This window comes from Apodemus sylvaticus, chromosome 14, assembly GCF_947179515.1.
Source record: "Apodemus sylvaticus chromosome 14, mApoSyl1.1, whole genome shotgun sequence".
NCBI lineage: Eukaryota > Metazoa > Chordata > Mammalia > Rodentia > Muridae > Apodemus > Apodemus sylvaticus.
The window spans coordinates 70698461-70719686 of NC_067485.1; the positions used below are offsets into that span (position 1 = coordinate 70698461).

A 21226-nucleotide genomic window follows, 5' to 3' on the forward strand; every position below is an offset into this window, starting at 1 on the left:
CCCTCCCAAGTGCTGGGATTAAAGGTGTCGTACCACAGCTGGCAAAGGTACCAGGTTTATGTGGCGCTGCCTTAAGCTTGTAAAATATGGGATGGAGACCTACAGACCACTGAGTATCCCAGCCTACTCCCAACTCCATCTGCAGTAGCCCCTGATCTGCAGTGCTGGTGCTTAGGAAAGGTGGTTTGAAAAGCCTGCCCTGCCTGTTGTTGCTCCTTTCTGTAGCTGAAGCTATGGTCTCCTCAATCTTCTGAATCGTTGAGCAAAGTTCTTATCTTCTGACTGGTAAACCTCATTATGAAGGAACAGTTCATTTCAATAATTTCTCTAACTCGACACCACTATGGTAAATTAAACCCTATGTGAAGGATTTGCTTAGTCCAGGCACAGGGCTAAGTATTTTATATGCGTTATCTCATTCATTCTTTACTACCGAGATAGGAGAGCAAATGCCTTATTGAAAAGCCACCCATCTAATGAATGGCTTAGACTATATCAAATCCAGATGTTTCCCATCAACGTGGCTGTCCAGTTACCATTAAAATGGAAACCTGTGTGTCCAGGGTTGCCTGGCTCAGTTAAGGTATAACCTAGTTTCTAGACTCTGTATTCTTCATGAAGCAATTTCCAGACTCCCAGTGTGCAGTGGAGCCAGCTCGCATTTGGGGTGCCAGCTATACACAGACAGACTCAGGAGCTATTAAGCCTGCCAAGGCTCTCTATTCCATCCAATGTGGGTTGATATTTAAGTTAATTATTAGAAATAATAATTTAGGTAGCCGTAATAAGCCCCACTACTCAAGGCCAAATCTTTACTAATCCTGTAACAGCAGACCAATCATCCACAAATTGTATGCTTGCTTCCTAAAATTTAATGTTGTGGTGAGTTTTGCTGTTCTCAAATATCTAGGGCTCTTAGATTTGATGTAATAAATCACCATTTCCTACTGAGAGGTTAGGCAGGGGTGAAGGGAATACAATGAATTTTTCACTCATGCTAGAAATTCCTTAATCTTTTTTAACTCAAGATTTCCCCAGGCCTGTTTTTAAAGTCTGACTTCCTTCCAGTATTATTTTACATCCTTATTAATTTTTTAGATGACGGAGCAAGAGAATGCCTCATTAAATTTTCCTATCTTCAAATGGGATTGGTGATGGGTACTAAGAGACCCAATTAAGAGGCATAATGGTTTTTCCAGGTTGCATTAGATGGGCACAGCCCAGAGAGGGGTTGGAGCCGATAAGTACACGGTAGTGGACTGAGAGATGTGAAAAATGTTAACCAACGGCAAACGGGGGCGCCTGCAAGAAGATCCAGTGGCGTGACACCCGAGAAAGGCACATCTGGACTGAGTCTAGGAGGACCATGAGGTAATGGCGTCTCAGCAAGGATCAAGCATTTGCTGAGTTTGCTTTGAGTTTGGACACCTGCAACTAAAGCATGTCAAAAACTCAGGAAAGAATTACGACGGCATGACCCAGAGCTTGGCAGGCAGCTTCCATAGCGGAATGATATACAAGCAGAAGATTATTACTCTTCCTTTCCTTTCTTTCTTTCTTTTTTTTTCATTAAGATGAGATACAATTTAATTATAGCACCCAAGTATACCACTGACAATCTTTATTTGCTCCTGGGGAAGCATAAAGATGGTTTGTTCTTACAGTGATAGATGTCTTCAATTTCAAGTTCAAACAGGCCAGGAAAGGGAGAGAACGTAGCCTAAGTCAGCCTCAAATTGTACTTAGACACTGAGAAGTCTTCATTATTAGGATCCCAGGAATCTAGGAGAATGGAAATCAAAGGAATATGGGCTTCCTGATCAGAGACCTTAAAGAATAGGGCAGTATGCTTAGAGGTATTTGGATCTGGCAGAGTTGTTCAGTGCGAAGGCACAGAAGTCGGCATTCTGAGACATCTTCTTTACACTTGAGATAACATCCAATGCATTGCCTGATCATCAAACCGTGCAAATGTTCAGTTGTCTGTAAGGAAATACAATTCCCGATCTGCACCCCACCACTACAAAGTCTTTTGGGGATTTTTATTAGAATTGCTTTTTCTTCTATTGTTTAATCCATGGCAAAGTGACATCTTTAACAATAACAAGTAACATCTGGATGCAGGTGTACAGTAGTCACCTCTGTTCATTTAGATCTCTAGTTGTTCCCAGCAAGGTGTTAAATTTCACAGGAGGGATGTTCATCTTTACTTACACTAACCTAAGTCCCTGAAGTGGCTTCCTGTAGGCCAGGCTGGTCTTGAACTTGGGTTCGTCCTCCCTCCGCATCTTGAGAAACCGAAGCTACAGACATATATCCAGTTCTCTAGGGATGAGAGAGCTGGTGGTGGTCAGGTCCGAGCCTCCAGGATGCATAGTCAGTGATGTCTGTTAGTTTCTAACAGTTCTGCTAACGAATGAGAGAGGAAATGCAGCCATTAGCCTGGCTGTGTCTAGAGCAGCCATCAATACACCTTTCATAACCCATCAAGGTAGAAAGGGCTACTAACCTCACTACAAGAAACCTGCTCTGGGAGCCAGACACTGCAGCCTGGACCGCAATCTTTCAGTCTAAGCTAAATTCCTCCAGGTGGCATCGTCAACTTATTTTCCTTTTGTTTGGTTCACAAGGTTGCCATCTAAAAAGTTTGCATATCTAGCAGCCTGCTGTTTGAATCATGCAGACATTCTAGCCAGGAAAGCATGGAAAGTGCATATAAGTCTTTTGAAAAGTATATTGTATATTCTATATTGTATTCTCTCCAGTAGGAGAGAGTTTTTCTCAGCATATAGCACTCAGATAAAATAGTGGACAAAATTCTAATTGGTGTGTGTGTGTGTGTGTGTGTGCGCGCGCGCGCGTGTATCCTCTGGGGAAAAGGCCAGAAGAAAGTGCATAATATGATATCTCTAGATGATTAGTTTATTATTTTTATACTTGTCTATATTTTCACATATTTTACAAAGAACAGATACTATCTTTGCAATAATCAAAAATCAGTAGACAAAAGAAAGTCTAAAACATGTATTCAAATTACTAATAGAAATTACTAATATTAATTTAAACTTTGCTTTCCCCGTACCTTTGTAAAATGTATTAAAATTGGCTGGTGTGACATGTCTTAAGACAATCAGAAATGACAATGTTCTTATTCAGGAGAGTCTGCTCCCCCACCAGTCCTCTGAGAAGCTATCCACTCCACGTGGTATTTGAATTCACTCCTTGTGCTTGGGACTTTGCACACCTGTCTCATTTCACGCTCCTTGAGTCCCAGGGTAAATCCCATATCCGAGTCGTGAGCTCCAGTGAATTTCATTAGTGGTCCAGATGTGCATGTGGCCCCTGTCAGCCAGCCTAGTAACCCTGCTGTTTATCAACAGGTTCTCAGGAATCAGATAGCTCGCAGTCAGCCAAGAAAGACATGCTGGCTGCCTTGAAATCCAGGCAGGAAGCTCTGGAGGAGACGCTGCGCCAGAGGCTGGAGGAACTGAAGAGATTGTGTCTCCGGGAAGCTGTAAGCAATTAAGTCTGTGTTGTTTGTCCAGTCATACATCTTCACTATGGACAAAAGGCAGGGTGGATACAATGCGACTGACTTTCAGGCCGGGTGCTGGAAACACCCACCCTCCATGATATCCTTTGTTAGAAGCAAGGTACTAAGGAAACACCGTGCCAGTTAAAGCAGTCACTAACTGAATCTTACACATGACACATACACCCTGAAGCTAAATGACAAATCCCTCTAAACATCCCCAAAACTATGCATGCATGCATGCATACCACACAGGACGAGTCCTCGCAGGACACTGCCTCATTCTATATAATGTCCTACCACGATCTTGCTTCCCAGGAGCTTATGCCTGGGAAAACTTTAGCTGCTTCTGAGTTTGTCTTTGGATACAATGTAGCATCATGCAGGCCAACAAAGACACACCAGGGCGTACTTGAAATACATAGTAATCCACTAAACCTGCTGATCTGCTATTTCTTTAGATAGTTTGTGGTTGGTGGTGGTGGTGATGGTTCCTCGACTTGACTTGTTGTTATTGGTTTTGTTTCTGCCCCACTGGGGATTGAACCTACGGCCTCACACATGCCAGGCTAGCGTTCTTCCATTAAGCTATATACCCAGCGTAGTGATTCAGGTAGGTTTGATGTAAAGCAATGTTGCATCCGGCTGGAGAGATGGCTCAATGAATAAAAGCACTTGCTTTGCAAATGTGAGGACCAGAGGTGAATCCCAAGAATGGAGATAAAAACCTGGCAGAGTAGACCATGCCTGCCTTCTCTTTGGGGAGATGGGAGGGGTCGGGGCAGCTGGACCTGAGTACCCAGCGACAAGCAACAAAAGGGTACTTGTCTCAAACAGGGCAGAGGAGGAAAGCTGACACTCAAGGGTTGTCCTGTAGCCTCCACATATGGTCACAAATACAACACACACACACACCACTCCCACAGACAACATCAGACTGTTTCAGAGCTAGCCCCAATCACAATATATACGTAGAGGTTCCCACAATCCCCTTCGACATTTATTAAAATGTCCATTCTTCCCTCTTAGACTCATAGACTTCATTTCTTAGTGTAACGCATACAGTCATGCGTGTGTGTGTGTGTGTGTGTGTGTGTGTTGTGTGTACAAACACACATGTGCATGTGCTTCACAGGACTACAGTGTTGCTCTCCTGGGAGAGGTTGTGCTGCACAGACCATGACGAAAAGCTCCGCCGGTAAACAGTTCCGGATGGGAAGCATGGAGAGGGTCCCTAACTAAATCCAGGAGGGGCATCCCCCTCCCCCAAGTACTAATGCTTTGCAGCAGGAAGAACAAGCCAGTGGGCCTGAGAGCGAGATCACATTACATTTCAACTTGGCTTAATTATGTCTGGATTGATTTAAACCGGAGCTCGCTCAAGGCAGAACCACATTAGCACAAATCCATTGCAAATCAAGAAAGCCATGGGCCTGGCTGGGGGGAGGGGTGTGTGTGTGTGGGGGGGATGTGTGCTATGTGATACTGTAAATATTAGCTGCATTTTTATAAAGACTGCTTGAAGGAGAAAAAAAAAAAGAATGGATCTTGGTGTCTGCCTCTCATAAAGCCTTGTTTTGTGTTTAATAAAAGAAGTCCCTAAACTAAGCACAAAGCGTACACTGTAGCACGTAAGACGCATGTCAAAACAAGGCTGCCGTGTTCCATAAAAGGTTCACAAAGGCAAAATACAGAAAACAAAAGCTCCCACTTCCTCTGACTTTGAGAACAGAAAACATAACTTATGTAGAAACTACTCAAAAGCCAGCCCCTTGTCCGCGTGTGTCAACTTCCACCAGAGTCCGCTGACATGTGTGAGATAAAGGGACCCCCGCAGCCTCCCAGCTAATGCCCAGGTCACAGACCCTCCAGACAGACTCAAGTAGCAAGAAACACTGTTTGAGCCCTTGGGAAGAGAGCAGCCAGAGTGAGGCAGAGCAGGAGGGGAACCGTGGGTGTTCTATAGAGAGAGGGCCCACTGCCCGTGCAGTAAATCACTTCCCCGCCATGCGGCTCTGGTTACCTGTGAAATCAGATTAAATAGCTGGAGAATCAAGACCTTGACCTGGGTACCTTCAAGCAGTAGCCTCGTTTTAAAAATATAGACCGAAACCACAAACACTTTAGAGTTACAAATCCACAGCACTGTTAACCACCTCTCCTGCCGTTTCAGAAAAGGAAGTCCTGATCGTTTGTTGTTTACGCATTTATTAAAATATCAGTCTTAACAGACTATTGTTTGTAGAAGGCCCAAGAGGGGAGCAGATAGGAAGTCACAGTTTAAGCAAGTATCTCAGAGACACTTTGAATCTTTTTCTTAAGAGAATATTCCAGACGCATTATATCATCAAACAGTGGGACACCCTGCTCTAAAATTCTAAAATGCCTACATAAGGAATAAAAGATCCATTGAGCCACTTCCAGTGATATGAACGCAGAGGAGAAGGGGCCCAGGAGGGGCTGCTTGTACACACACATACCACATAGACACACATAGACACACATAGACACAGATACCCATGTAGTCTGCTTACCACAACAAGAAGGCCTTCCGGGGTTCCTTCCTGTGACCTGACTTTGCCTGCTATGGGCCCTCAGACCTGGGCTGCCCAACATGAAAGCTATCTATGTGGAGCCTCAGGAGGACACTTCTGAGCTCGTCCTCACCACAGTCATCGCTTGTGTCACTGCGTAGCATCTGCACTGATTTAGGGTCAGAAAGCCAGAGCTGGCGCCTCTCTAGATGTGCCCACCGAATACACAGAGTGGGGTCCCCAGCCTCTCCAGTGCCTCCCTGCCGACTCGGAACGACTTCTTGCAGTCTTGACTGGCTCCCATAGTCTTGGTCAGCTGCAGACTTAAACAGATCCTCGTTTAGCCCAGTGTGGCACACTCATGCACGGCCTTCTAATTCTGAGTCATTCCTCAGATGGTCTGTGCCCTACTCGCTGTCATTGTGCCCTTAACACTTGGATTCCCAGAGCCCCCAGATGCACATACATGCGTGCGCGCGTGCATACTTCTCTGATCATATTTCGTTTTTACTAAAATTCTGACACCGAAGTTAGTGTCTTTTTTTTTTCTTTTTAAAAAAGACAGATTCTCATGTGTAGCTATACCTGGCCTTGAACTTGTGGCCTTGATGAGTACTGGGGGTTATAGGCTTGCAATAGCACACCTGGTCTTTGAGGACAGTCTGCTGCTGTCTCATCACATGAGTTAAGTGATGATCAGTCTTTTCTAGATAATGCACTTCCCTGACAGTTCCAGATAACACTCCCCATAGGAAAACTCATTTGGGAAAAGTCAAACAAACAACAAAAACAACAAACACTTAAGTTTCCAAGTGGGAGTAACTGATGCAAGTGAAAAAATAACCAGTTGCGTTATTGCTGCTAACGAACCGGGTGGCATTTCTTCACACATAGTAGGTTCACAGGAAATGCTCACTAGATCAGCAAATGGATGAAAAATGGACCACCGTGAAGTCCAAGAGAAGTTCTGTTTGTTTGACAAAAAAAATTATTTTGGGGGGAATAACACCCCAAAGCACATCTGTGCTGTAAAGGAGAGAGTGTTGGCATTCATTTTTTGGTAGAGGTTAAATTTCATAATGTGAACTCTTCCTCCTACCCCTACCCCACCAATACTGACTTGGGACTTCATGTATACTGGGCAAGAATACTGCTACTGAACTCTATCTGCAAATCAGTTTTAGAGGAGGTTGTTTTGTTTGGTGGAAGCCTTCTGAGATGGTTTCTTTAGTTAGCCAACCTGGTCTTAACTTTGGGATCCTCCTGAATCTGGTGGGTCTGTACCATTGGGCCCAGCTATCCCATGAACTCTCATTTAAACATTGTGCTTAATGCTAACAGGTCTCAGGTACGCATTGGGTCAGTGCATCAGATCGTGTGTCCTAGCTTAAAGGTTCGCATGTCCTCTGATCTACGTGATACACAACCTCTCTGAATGCTCTTCTGTGCATGCAGGAACTCACGGGAAAATTGCCGGTTGAATATCCCCTGGATCCAGGAGAGGAACCACCTATTGTTCGGAGGAGAATTGGGACAGCCTTCAAGCTGGATGAACAGAAAATCCTGCCTAAAGGAGAGGTACTCTTCTCTCTCATCGGAGTCTTTCCCGGTATCCCATTTGCATTATCCTTATTTGTCCTTGTTGGGTTGCTTGGTTCTCTGTAATTTCTTCATTGTTTCCAAATGCCCGTATTTTTCCTTTTACCGTTTCTTGGGTCAGCTGGCTAGTTGCTGCATGGTTTTCCTTGATAGGGCAAGTTCGCTCACCTGAGCATACACAGTTGGGTCTCTGTTGAAGTTGTTTATCTAATACTATAGACTACTTGCAAGTGGTCAGTTAAGGTTAGGGAGAACATTACAGAAGCATGCACATACACATCTTAGTAATAGCCTTTATTACTCCTGGTCTTGCCTGACACCACCACCCCCACCCCAGCCCTCATTGGCTGCAGAAAGACTTACATGAAGAAATGGAATCTCCAGCCACAGTTCTTACTGGCTGGGGAAAGACCGGAAGGACGGGCCCTCTACCATCTCCAGTCACGTGGTTGCTAACATCACTGCAGGGACACGCGTCCTGTGCTGCTTCTGTCATGGCCTCAGTGGTCTCTATTTGGAAAAGCCATATCTCAACCTAATGTTTATCTCATTTGGATGGAATACTGGTGAGGGCTGAGCCTGCAGAGTTATAGTGGAGGATAATCAGAGCTCAGCCGGGCATAGTGACAGTCGGAAGGCAGAGGCAGGCGGATCTCTGTGAGTTTCAGGACAGCCTAGTCTACAGAGTTCTAGGACAGCCAGAAAGATACAATGAGATACTGTGTCAAAAAAACAAAAAACCCAAAACCAAACAAAAGTATTCTGCCCTTGTGCAAGAGAAACAAAAGGTCAGGTTAGCCTTTGGGCCTCAAGATCTCCCCAAGTTTCTTCTGACTAGAGTTACGCATGCTGTAGTACACAGAGGACTCAAGAACACTTCAGGACTCACAGCCTGGCACATTAGTTATTCTTGTTGAAACAAAATGTCCTGACAAAAGCAGAGGAGGGAACTGGTGCTGGGGAGGGAGGGTCTGTTTACTTGGGCTCACAGTCTGAGGATGCAGTCCTCACAGGAAGGCTTGGTGGGCGGAGCATGAGGCAGCAGGTTCACTACAAGCTGCATCTGCAGTTGGGAAGCAGAGAGAGATGGCTGTTGGCTGTCGCTCAGCTCTCTTCCTCCGGCTCCTGGAATGACGTCACCTACATTCAGGGAGGGGCTTCTCACTTCAGTTAACTCAGTCTTGAAACTCCCTGGCAGACATTTGGCAATCAAGAGTCACCACCAGCAAGGGAGGGAAAATCAAGGAAGGTGCGTTTAGCCCTTCAAGGAACTTAGAGAAAGTCATTTTTCCAAAGTAGGGTCAGTGGGGAAGGTCAAGGGTGGGCATGCTCAGGCCCATGCCTGAGGCCTGCAGTCACAGATCCCTGGAAGGCCACCAGGCACACCAGAGCACTTCATCCAAAGTGATACCGAATCAGGCTACTTCCCCTTCCATAAGTTCAAGTTTGCTGGGTTATCACTAGGAATAAATGAGCTAGAAGATCATGCCCCTGGACACTTAAACATGCCTGCTGCTTAGCAAACAGCCACTAGAAATAGATGTCAGAATAGGGCAACGGCTCAGAGCACCATGTGGTCAGGTGTCTGTCTTCCCGAGCTGGCTGGGCATCACAACGTACGCTTTGAAAAGCATCCCGTGTTTAGTGAGTGTCCTTGCACGCCTGGCTCAGGTTCCCACGGTTGTAGATTTTTCTACTGTTCAAGAAAGCCGACTCTAGGGCTCTGAGGATTCCTTGCTGGGCCCTGTTGCATCTTTCTGAACCTCATAGCAGGAAGCAGATAGAATTCTGCAGCACCTCCTCCCAGTGGAGAGAGCCTTGCTTTTGTTCTGTGCTGTCCCAGTGCTGCTGGATCCTGGCTTGACTTTCCTAGACATATGACTGTTTCCACAGTCAAGCCGTTCAGTTCTTGTCCTTGACTCGGCTGGACTATCAAGACTTGTTAGAGACGCCTGTAAATCTCAGGGTCAACGTCTTGGACCAGAGCTATCATAACCGCCCAGGAACAGCTGCTTCAGGGAGCCCAAATTCACAGACTGGTCTTTGTCCCTGAGTCCTGCTCTGGGCAGGAATCCATGTTGATATGCTTCTTCCTCTGAGAGAGCTAGTGTGGCCAGCGCTGGGCGGATCTGGAAGGAGCTTATTGTCTCTACGTGGTCCCTTTAGCCCTTTTCCCTCCCTCTCCTGCTTCCTGCTTCTTCTAGACTTGAAGTGCTCAAAAGTCAATGAAATCAGGCAAAGAGTGTTTTCCTTAGTAGACCTTCCTACCTTACCCCACCCTGAGCTTGGCCTGTTTTGCTCAGAAGCATAATAATATTGGGCCACCATAACAGCAAGACATGTGAAATCCAGGAAACACAACAGTCTCTGCTTCCTTAGTTTGGTCAGTCTCTGCCAAACCTTACTGTAACTGTAAATCACCTAGCACAAGATAAGTGTTCTTCAATGGTCATGTGTGGATACTGGGAAAAGAGAAGCCACTGTGTGGTCGCCATACACTTACGCAGTGTCCATATCATTTATAGCAGTCCACAGCTCCTATGAGTTCCCAGAACGTGCCCAGGCCGCCTTGCACTCACCCAATACTCAAATTCTGGAATAACATTTGCTGCTTAGAGCTAGCTTCGATAAAATGGTTTCCCTAGTAAGTCAGACTATTTTCTCATTACTATGACAGAATACCTGACAAATGCCACTTAAAATAGAAAAAGGTTTTGTACAGGCTCCTGCTTTCAGGGACTGTGATTCCACAGTGAAGCGGGGCCTGTGGTGAGGTAGTAACCTAAGCAGGGCTTGGGGTGAGGCTTGTTAAATCTTGGCATCAGAAGGGAAACAGAGAGGTTGGGCAGGAGGCTGAGTTTTCACCCCTAGCCTCTCCCACTAAAACACATTCCCAACATCTATTTCTTCCAGCTAGGACTCACTTCCTAATCACTTCCTAACCAAATGTCCCAAAACAATCCAGCAACTGCCAAACACGCGGATAGTTTACATCCAAAGCATAAATACCAGGGAAGAGACAAATCAAAGAAAAATCAAAGAAATGACTGTTTGATACTTAAGGGGATTCTGAATTCAAGCACAGATCCTAACACACACACACACACACACACACACACACACACACACACGATCTTCTTCCACTCCTCGCATTACCTGGTGTGCATACATCTGCAAATGAGACATCTGGTCAGTAGGCCAGCAACAAATGCTCCATCTAGGATCTTCCGGGATCTGGGTCTCCTTGGTGCCTACATTTGGCATTTGGCGATCAAGAGTAACCACCAGCAAGGGAGAGAAAAGTTCCCTAAAAAAAAAAAAAGATAAGAACAATTTTGCCAGGCCCTGAACTCAAGGGAGACTCATCTTGGTAAAAGGGCCAAAGGAATTGGTAGAGATAGGAGGAAGGGGTAAGGGAGAGTCAGTTGGAGGCCTATCCCAGGAGAAGGGGGCGGGGACTGGTTCTACCACCCACCCCCACACCACCCACACATCATCCTTGCTCCCTAGAGGGCCCAGAAGGGCCTTAACAAACATATAAGTGTGAAAAGAATAGTTAGGGCTTGCAGAAAGACACATAGGTGTTTGGGTATGCATCCTAACACGAGGCATAGAATGTACAATAGGGCGATACATGGGAAGGTCAGGAGACATCCACGTATGAATAAACCCCAGAGGACAGTGACAAGATCCAGTGATCATGCTCCAAGTGGAGAAAGAAAATGATAGCTACTAGCAACAGGTTCTGGAGTTTCTCTAAGGTTTGGTCTTCATCAGACCTTTGGTGGAGAAAGCCCAGAAAGGCTGGGTGCTGAGACCCGGGCTAGAGGTTGGCAAGGCAGTCTCTCCATGGGCAGCAGCATCTTCAGAAGGTATAAGCATTGGTCTTCCCTCTCACAGGAAGCCGAGCTGGAGCGCCAGGAACGAGAGTTTGCGATTCAGTCCCAGATCACCGAGGCCGCCCGGCGTCTAGCCAGCGACCCCAATGTCAGCAAAAAACTGAAGAAGCAAAGGAAGACCTCTTATCTGAATGCCCTGAAGAAGCTACAGGAGATTGAGAAGGCAATCAACGAGAACCGCATCAAGTCAGGGAAGAAACCCACCCAGAGGGCTTCGCTTGTCATTGATGGTCAGTGTCTCCCACAAACTCCCGCCCTGCTCCCAGACAGCCAGGTCCTGTTAGGTCCTCCTCTGCATCCGTGCAGGCTCTAAATAGCCTCTTATCACACACCTCATGGTCCATCTCTGGAAGGGAATGGGTAAGCCTGATGTTCCTTCGTGGAGGCACAAATGAAAGGGACCATGCACAGAACCACTTATGACACCTCTCTGGGGAACCTGGGATGAGCCGGTTCTGTCCTTGGATGTCACCATGAACTAAGGAGGTTACTGTGATAGCCCAGCCTACCCCAAGATAGATAGTTATGCAGTTCTCAGAAACCTGGCCTCCTCCTCTAAGACTGGAAGGCAAAGTACATGGCCAGTGTATTGGAGTGAAGTCCTTCAGGCCACCATCCTGTTCCCCGTCTCCCTCCCTCGGGTTGGTTCTGCTTCCAGGAGCTTCCTATCCCAAGCACTGTGGCTTGAAGGATTGGGCGGTGCCCCATGTATTGTCAGGAATATGCGCTCTCTCCAGGCTCAGGGCTTTAGTGGTGATGGTAGACCAGAAGTCCCGCAAACCCACCACCAAGCATCAGGCCTCTCCCACGGTTACCATCTTTGCTTTTTCTCCAAGTCATTGAATTCTTGATAATATATGTTAGAATTCTCTGGAAGATATGCATGTTGAGAATACCACTCTAGTTCTAAGAAGACAGAAACTGATATAGAGATTTCTGGGCTTTCTCTGTGTCTCTGTCTCTTTGTCTCTCTGTCTCTGTCTCTGTCTCTGTCTCTCTCTCTCTGTGTGTGTGTGTGTGTGTGTGTGTGTATGTGTGTGTTTCATAGTGGGTACAAGGTTTCAGTTTGGGAAATGAAAGCCCTGTTCAAGCAGAAGATTCGTAGCGTGGTTGTATAACCACATTGCTGTACATAAAGCCCATGGGCACTTAAAAGGGGTGAAAATGATAACCAATGTTATGTATATTGTAAATACATTATATCGATACAGACCGGCCTGTCCCCTAGAAATGTGGGTATACTAAGAAACTAGTGGTGGGGTTGGAGATTATGCTACCAAAACCTGTCTCCTTGGCATCCACCTATCAAATAATAGAAATGGGTTCGTAGTCGGGAAGAACAGGGCTGACCATAGTGTATCCTTTTGCTCCAGAAACTCAGAAGTGCCCCCCACTCCCGCCCCTCTTCTCTGTGTCTTACTCTGCTGTCCTTTGCCATGAAAAAGAAACTGTGCCCCACTTTTTAGCAGGGCTGTAGTGAGCCGGTCCTTCTTCGCCTCCTTTGGGGCCTCCTCGAAGGCATTTAAACCTCCCTGCTCTGTAGGAACATCTAGAAGAAGCATCAGAGCTATGTCTGGGAAGGGCAGCCTGGGGGGTGGGGTGCTCGCTCACCAGGTGGCCTCAGGGAGCGCGTTCAGAGGCCTGCCTGAGTGAAGGCTATTTCTCTGGGTCTGCTGGCAGCACCGGCTTGTAAATCATTATGTGTTCCAGCTTCTGATTTCTTCCATGCAAACCTCCAGCCACTTTTGTTAACTGCCCAAGAATCTGCCTTGTGTGCCTCACTGCCCCACTGAAGTAATGTTTTCATCACAGAGAACTGTCTGAGCCTCAGCGTGTGTTTCAAGATGAAACCCTAAACTCAGAATCTGAAGAATTTGGACCTTTGCTAACTAACATCTCCCAGTGAACAGAATCGTTTCAGACAAACCCGCCTTTCCTGGGAGTACCTCAGTTTCCCCAGTGGGAGGGAGGATCCCTTTACTGTCTCCCGCGTGAGATTGTTCCTAATTGAATGGTGACTATAAAAGTAAGTTTCGGAGAGATGGAGTCTGTATTTAGCAGGCTTGTTTTCTCTCCTAATAACTTAGGTTCGTTGAGAAACCATTTATTGCCTTGTGAGCAAAGCTAGGTTCCCTCCCCTGGTTTCGGATCTGTTGAATAACAGCTGCTTGCTTCTTTGGTTTGACTGGGACTCGCCCGCCCTGAGTTTGTTCTAGAACAATGGTGTGGGTTAACCTGGTCCCACCACCTTTCTCCGACATGTTAAGCCACAGCATCTAGTAAACAGGAGCCTAAACACACAAAGACCAGGGCCCGGGGAAGAGCCAGGGTGGGGAGGATGACCTAACAACCCACCAGCAGGCTGTCTGGGAACACCCAACGGCATCATTATGTTTCATGGCTTCTTCCCTTACTGATGCAGAAAGGGCAGGAGAGAGAGAGCGCTGCCAGGATTGGGGGAGGTCAGGTTTCTTTCCTACACCCTGGGCTTTGTTTCCGAAACATGCTAACCCTGTACACTTTCATTTTTCTATCTTCTAGATGGAAATATTGCCAGCGAAGACAGCTCTCTCTCGGATGCCCTCGTTCTGGAAGATGGTAGGTTTTCCCCATTCTCTGCTTTTATAAGTAGCATCCAGATTAAACCCAGATTCTTCCATGTGCTTCCTGGGAATGGCCTTGTAGATGGGAAAGGGGCGGGCTGAGACTGTTACTGGATGCAGTCCTTGCAGGCTCCCCTAAGAGTCACTGTTGAGCTCACACCGCTACTACATTCACACTGGTTTTCCAGGGCTGCCCAGTCTGCTGCTCTTGTGTTCCGATAGCATAGAAAGTAAACACGCATGCTCTGCTAGCCCGTGGGGATGGGTTGGACACTCTTGAGATAGATGGCCTAGAGAATTATTCTTGGCCCCTATAAGCCAAAAGATTAGATGATATTCTTGAAGTGCTATCTTGTCTCTGTAATAGTCAAAGCACTTTGTTGGCTGGCATGGTGGCTTTAATCCTGTCATCTCAGCACATGAGAGGTAGAAACTGAGGCAGGAGGATCAAAAGTTCAAGGCAACCCAAATGAAATAGCAAGGCCCTGTGTCAAAACCAAACAAGGGCCTGGGAGTTTATGTGAGAGCACTTGCCTAGTGTGTGAGTTCCATACTTGGGCCAAAACAAAAAACAAAAACAAAAACAACAAAACAAAACAGGAAAAAAAAAACCCAGTAGAAAATCTTGAGGTAAAGAGCCTGCATCGTATATGTCTTCCTTTGTGTGGTCCTGACACACGGAAAGAGGCAGACATTGATCTGGGTCACACAGCGAGCTTGGGACCTACTGGAAGAGTCTGAACTGCAGGAAGGACTTGGCCCATCCTCTGCTCCTGAGACAAGAGTGCGGATGTCCCTTTAGCAACACGATCCATCTTGGAAACTGTTGTTGTTTTATTTCCTGTTGAATTCTCAAACCTGGCGACTGCCAGGGCATATTTTCTTGGTTGGTCTTAGAAAAGAAGTTGAAAGCCCCTCCCACCCCGCAACAGAAGCCGGCATTCCAGACTTAGAACCATTTCTGAAGCTCTTCCTATGGTCGCTAAACCAAAACATTGGAAGACCGAGAGCACTAATTATATGGAAATCTATTAACTGGTAGTTAATTATTTTTGCCCTCTAGGAAGACCTCAGGCACCCAGTGGTAAGTGGCTATTCAGACAGAAAACATGAAAGGCCTACCCAAGTTACAGTAATAATGATAATTACCGTAATAATAATGATTGCTCTTGATGTGGGGAAAGCCGAGGGAAGAGCTACCCAGTTGTCTTGCCCTTGCTATCAGAAATCAGATCGTTGCATTTGACTGTCTTCTGCATGAAGTGGGTGAGGAGCCATGGTGTTCCATGAGATCGCAGAGGCCTGGCTGGAATATGAGACCCTCCCTGGTCTAGCATTGATCAATGTCACCCTAATCTGCCGAGGAAGGAACCAGCTGATGGCGTCCCCTTGTGCTAGTTGTTCCCAGGGCCGTATGTAGTCATTAGCTAATTTTGAGACATCATGATAACAGTTTATGGAGGCCCAACGTCCTGGGCCTCCAACCTCCCGAGAGCTGGGATTGCCTCCTCCAGTGTCCTGCGACCACTTGAAGATCTCCTCTCACGTCCTACAGACGCCTCCTGTCTGACTTGAAGGGCAGAAATAGACCAGAACAAATAGGCCTTTGAATTTTGGTGACTGAGAATTAAGCTATGAAAAACCAAGAGCTGGAAATGGATATAGGATCCCACGAATGGTTGGTAGATTTCCCTCTAGCCCTCCCCTGCCCCCTCTGTGAGCACTGAGCATCCCCTCTCTTCCCAAGGCCGCCTCTCACCAGATCTCTTCATTACACCCTCCTTGTGTCTCTGGTTGGTTTTCCCAGGGTCAAAACGGCAAGAACAATAGTTCTAAAACAGGACTTTTTTTTCTCCAACCTGACACATCTATGCTTACGTTAAGAAAGTTTTCTTGTAGCTTTCAAGCCAAATCTCAACTCCTTGCCAGGAATTCAAGGTCCCACACTATCTAGGCACACTTGGAATTCCTCCCTCCTTCCCCCTCTCTCTCCACCCTCTCCTCAGCTGAGTAGAACCTCCTATTTATACCTAGATTTCTACTCAGTTTCCTTCCTTCTCTGCCCCATAGCTCCTTCCTTCCAGACAGTGTCTTTGGGGTTTGGTTAGGGATTGATGTTTATAATTGGACCGGGTCCCAAGTAGCTCAGAATGGTATTGAACTCACTATGTAACTAAAGCTGGCCGGCCTTGAACTGCTGATCTGCCTGCCTCTGTCTAACAAGGGCTAGAATTACAGGCAAGAGTCACTGTGCCTCCTGAGAGTTCTGCCTTCTTTGGCTAAATGTGTTTGCTTCCTTTGGAAGCCACCCAGCATACAGATGTGCAAAACTGTACTCCAGAGATAGTGGAGGTAGGGCACTATTCCAGCTGTGCTGCTGGGTGTCCACTTGGGGGATGGGGGATGCATTGTGCATGCACAAGCTGGAGTGGAGGGAGGGAGGGAGGGAGGGAAGGAGGGAGGGAGGGAGGGAGGGAAGGAGGGAGGGAGGGAGGGAGGGAAGGAGGGAGGGAGGCTTGGCCTGATGCAGGTAAGTTCAGTACAGGCTCATGAGCCTGCAGGCAACGGACACAGCCAGGAAGAGAACCGGTTTGGTTTATTGGGGTGGGGTGGGGTGGGGGGGTATTTATGTCCCTGGGGAGGTAGTCAGGGCCTCCATGGTGAGGTCTGTGTGGCCTGTACAGATGACCAGGACAGGGGTGTTGGAAGATGCTTCATCTATATACTCAGGAGTAGGGGGAGAGGGGCTCATAAGGTCAGATAAGGAGTGAAGCCTGGCTGGGCAGTGGTGGTGGCGCACGCCTTTACTCCCAGCACTTGGGAGGCAGAGGCAGGTGGATTTCTGAGTTCGAGGCCATCCTGGTCTACAGAGTGAGTTCCAAAACAGCCAGGGCTAAACAGAGAAAACCTGTCTCTAAATCAACAAACAAACAAACAAACAAACAAACAAAAACGAGTGAAGCCTGACTATCAGGGTGATAAATTTTTACTATGATTATTGTGGGCGGAGCTGGCTTTATGGTGCTGGGTTGAACTGGGAGATAGCCAACCCCTGCCAGCCTGCCTTTGAGGTTTCCAGGTTTGAAGCTCCCTGGGCCACTGGGGTCGCACAGGACTGGGACCCTCTTTCTCCAAACACCTTAAGCAGAGCTGAGGATGCAGCTCCCTGGAGAGCCCAGCACGAGGCCCTGGGCTCCCTTCGGACATCCTGGAATAAAATGTGCCAGAATGGATCATAGAGAATTTAAGCAGCTTGGGAGGGAAGCGCGGATGGTAGAGGCCAGCTCTGTCAGCACGTAATTATACTTGACAGATATACTCTCAATCCATTTTTTCCTCCAACAAATATTTATTGAGTACCTACTGAGTGCCAGCTGTCACTCCAACCCTGCGGACATAGGATTAACAGAGCAAATGAAATCCTCAAGACGGTTAACTCCCCTCTCCCCAGAGCAAAGGATGGTCTGTTTAGTGTCTCTTCAAATGTAACTCATGGCGTATCCCCATGCTAGAGCATTCGCTTAGCATGTCTGAGGCCTTGGGTTCATTTCTTAGCACCAAATTTTTAAAAAGTCAGAATGTAATTCGCCAGTTTGCCTGCTTGGTGTGGAGTGATCACTTGTTGGCGACCCTGAACCCAACTCCGACTGTATTCATACTTACCTGGAAGTGATAGGAATTCCCTTCACATCCAGCTAACCCTGCAGTTTAGGCTCTGCCTTGACCTGGATTGACCAGCAGTGGGGGTAGGGTCACCGGGTCCTGCCACATATTTGATGTGTAGTTCCATGGCTCTGATATGGTGTGTTTGGGCAAAGGCCCCATCTCTTGCTTTGTGGAAATGATTCTGATCGGTTCCTCCTCCTCCTGTCCATGCAGAAGACTCTCAGGTTACCAGCACAATATCCCCCTTACAGTCGCCACACAAGGGCCTCCCTCCTCGGCCGCCGTCATCGCACAACAGGCCTCCTCCCCCTCAATCCCTGGAGGGACTCAGGCAGATGCACTATCACCGTACTGACTATGACAAGTCACCCTTAAAGCCCAAAATGTGGAGCGAGTCATCTTTAGACGAGCCTTACGAGAAGGTGAAGAAACGCTCCTCCCACGGTCATTCCAGGTGAGCTGCATCCGGACGCCCAAGTGAGGTCTCCGGCCACGCTGGAACCGAATCAAAAGCTTGCCCCACATGAGAACCTGTAAGTCACAGTATTCCCAAAGGATAGTCTTTTCCTTCCTGGAACTTACAGTTCAGCTTTGCTTACAATGCCCTCTGCTGTCAAACCCATAGAAGCACTGATTTGTCATCTGAAAGTGTATGTGTGTGTGTGTGGGGGGGGGGGGGGGTGGTGGTGGTGATGGTAAGGATTTGGCTCAGTCAACCTGTTGGCAGATGGCTTTAATGCTGTTAAATTCCACAGGAATTAATTAGGAAATTGTAGCCAGCAGCATTCCTGAATGACAAAGGAGAGCCCAATCAGAGGCTCCTCAAGGTGGTATAGAACCCCACACCCTCTTCCGGCCAAGCAGCAGTAAGGCAAGCTGCGAAATATCAACTCATTACTTGGTTAATATTCAGTGTCATAGAGAGGATTATCTGGAAGGCATTTAGGCCCGCTTCTGTTTTCCTCTGTTCCTTAATTATACAGCTCCAAGAGCGTACCCTAGCAGGTACTGTGTCTTAGAAAACAATACTTGCTAAGGATGAAGGCTCCACAGAACAATCACCCTGGGTTTAACTGGAGGGATGGGATATGAGAGTTGGAGTCCCAGGCAAGCTCTCCCTACAGTTAGATCTACTGTCCCAAGCTAGCGAGCCCCTACCACTGGGGAACCTGCCACATTGTGTTAATGTGACCAACACGGCTCCCTCTTCTTGCTTGCAGTAGCCACAAGCGTTTCCCCAGCACAGGAAGCTGTACGGAGGCGGGGGTAAGCAGCTCCTTGCAGAGTAGCCCCATCCGGAGCCTCCCACACTGGAACTCCCAGTCTAGCATGCCATCCACCCCAGACCTGCGCGTCCGGAGTCCTCACTGTGTTCATTCCACGAGGTGAGTCTGCTGGGCCTTCAGGCCACCTGCCTTTCTGGGCCAGACCGTAGTCCAGTCAGACGTCATTGGCTCCAACCTAGCCCAGTTGACAGGGGAGCTAGGGTCAGACTTGACTAAGCCCACTTCACCCTGGACACGCAATAGAGTCAACTCTATCCATTTCCGGGGACTTGTGGAGCTGGAGAATGCCAGCCTCCTGGAGACAGCTAACAAGGATCCTATGGGGACTGGAAACAAGAAAACTAGCCCAGTTACTGTGGGGAAGCATGGCAGCCATATACACCCCGGGCTGACCTGTGCTCCACCCTCCGTTCCTCTTAGATCCTTTCTCGTGAGGTCTAAAATCTATTGTGGACTTGCTTTAATGCCTCAAGGTATGCATGCATAATGACCAAAAGAAATGAACGGAAAAATAGGCTTCCCTGAATCACATCCTTCTCTAACAAGTACAGCTGGGTCACGGAAGGTCACTGGGAAGGGTTATGTACTACACTTCTGCCTGAATGTAGCCAAGAGTCGCCATGAATTTGCATAAAGACATCCTATCGTTGTGTACCATCATCTTCCTCTTGTTGATATTGATGGATGGGGGGCAAAGTCTTGGTCCCACTGGTAGGTATTGTATCATTCATGTTTAGGGGTTCCATGTTTGACTAGCATTCCATTTTAGAAACCTCGTAAGAAACAGCCGTTGGCACGTTGGCAATTTCAGAGGAGTCTTTGGTTCAATCATGAAAGGGCCTCTGTTAGACTCTTTTGTTGTTAGTTTTGTTTTGTATTGAGGGGTTTGGGGTTTTTATTTATTATCTACAATCAATATTTTAAAGGGGTTAATATAATGCTTTAGAACATAGCAATTTGCTTCTCTATCAATAGCATCATTTTCTTAAGAAGCAAAAGGCTTCAGGACATTGGTCAACACGGTTCATCCGCTTCCTAGGTCTCGCGTGGACTCTAGGGATTCTTAGCTCCCTTCTCGCCTGGGACCTAGGGAAGGAAGTTCCTGCTTTCCGGGGGCAACCTTGCTGGGCTCTCCCATTGGTGGAGGCCCTGTGCCGGGCCTGTGGCTTTCATGGGACCCTTTGATCCCGGACTTTTAAGACCAACCCCGTCTCCCCAACAGGTCAGTGGACATCAGCCCCACGAGACTGCACAGCCTCGCACTGCACTTTAGGCATCGAAGCTCCAGCCTGGAGTCCCAGGGCAAGCTCCTGGGCTCAGAGAATGACACCGGAAGCCCCGACTTCTACACCCCGAGGACTCGTAGCAGCAATGGCTCAGACCCCATGGATGACTGCTCGTCCTGCACCAGCCACTCGAGCTCAGAGCACTACTACCCAGCACAGATGAATGCCAACTACTCAACGCTGGCTGAGGACTCGCCATCCAAGGCGCGGCAGCGACAGCGACAGAGGCAGCGCGCAGCGGGCGCACTGGGCTCAGCTAGCTCGGGCAGCATGCCCAACCTGGCAGCACGCAGTGGGGCTGCGAGCACTGGAGGTGGTGTGTACCTGCACAGCCAGAGCCAGCCGAGTTCGCAGTACCGCATCAAAGAGTACCCACTCTATATCGAGGGCAGTGCCACACCCGTGGTGGTACGCAGCCTGGAGAGCGACCAGGAGGGCCACTACAGCGTCAAGGCGCAGTTTAAGACTTCCAACTCTTACACGGCTGGTGGCCTGTTCAAAGAGAGCTGGCGCGGGGGTGGCGACGAGGGGGACGCAGGCCGCCTTACACCGTCGCGCTCTCAGATCCTGCGGACTCCTTCCTTGGGGCGTGACGGCGCCCACGACAAAGGCTCCGGCCGTGCCGCTGTGTCTGATGAGCTGCGCCAGTGGTACCAGCGCTCCACAGCCTCGCACAAGGAGCACAGCCGCCTGTCGCACACCAGCTCCACCTCCTCCGACAGCGGCTCCCAGTACAGCACCTCTTCCCAGAGCACCTTCGTGGCGCACAGCAGGGTCACCAGGATGCCCCAGATGTGCAAGGCCACATCAGGTGAGCAGGG

At 48.0% G+C, this 21226-nt stretch overlaps 1 protein-coding gene across 3 annotated transcripts in view; it reads left to right on the top strand.

The window, feature by feature from the left end:
* The window catches only part of Frmd4a (FERM domain containing 4A), a 219105-nt gene that overhangs the window by 189871 nt on the left and 8008 nt on the right, over window positions 1–21226 (top strand). For all 3 annotated transcript variants that reach the window (XM_052157216.1, XM_052157217.1, XM_052157214.1), the window contains exons 15-21: window positions 3381–3514; window positions 7522–7644; window positions 11566–11794; window positions 14106–14162; window positions 18047–18287; window positions 19054–19218; window positions 20342–21216. In XM_052157216.1, coding sequence (XP_052013176.1) covers window positions 3381–3514; window positions 7522–7644; window positions 11566–11794; window positions 14106–14162; window positions 18047–18287; window positions 19054–19218; window positions 20342–21216 — 1824 coding nt within the window. The remainder of the gene's footprint in view (window positions 1–3380; window positions 3515–7521; window positions 7645–11565; window positions 11795–14105; window positions 14163–18046; window positions 18288–19053; window positions 19219–20341; window positions 21217–21226) is intronic.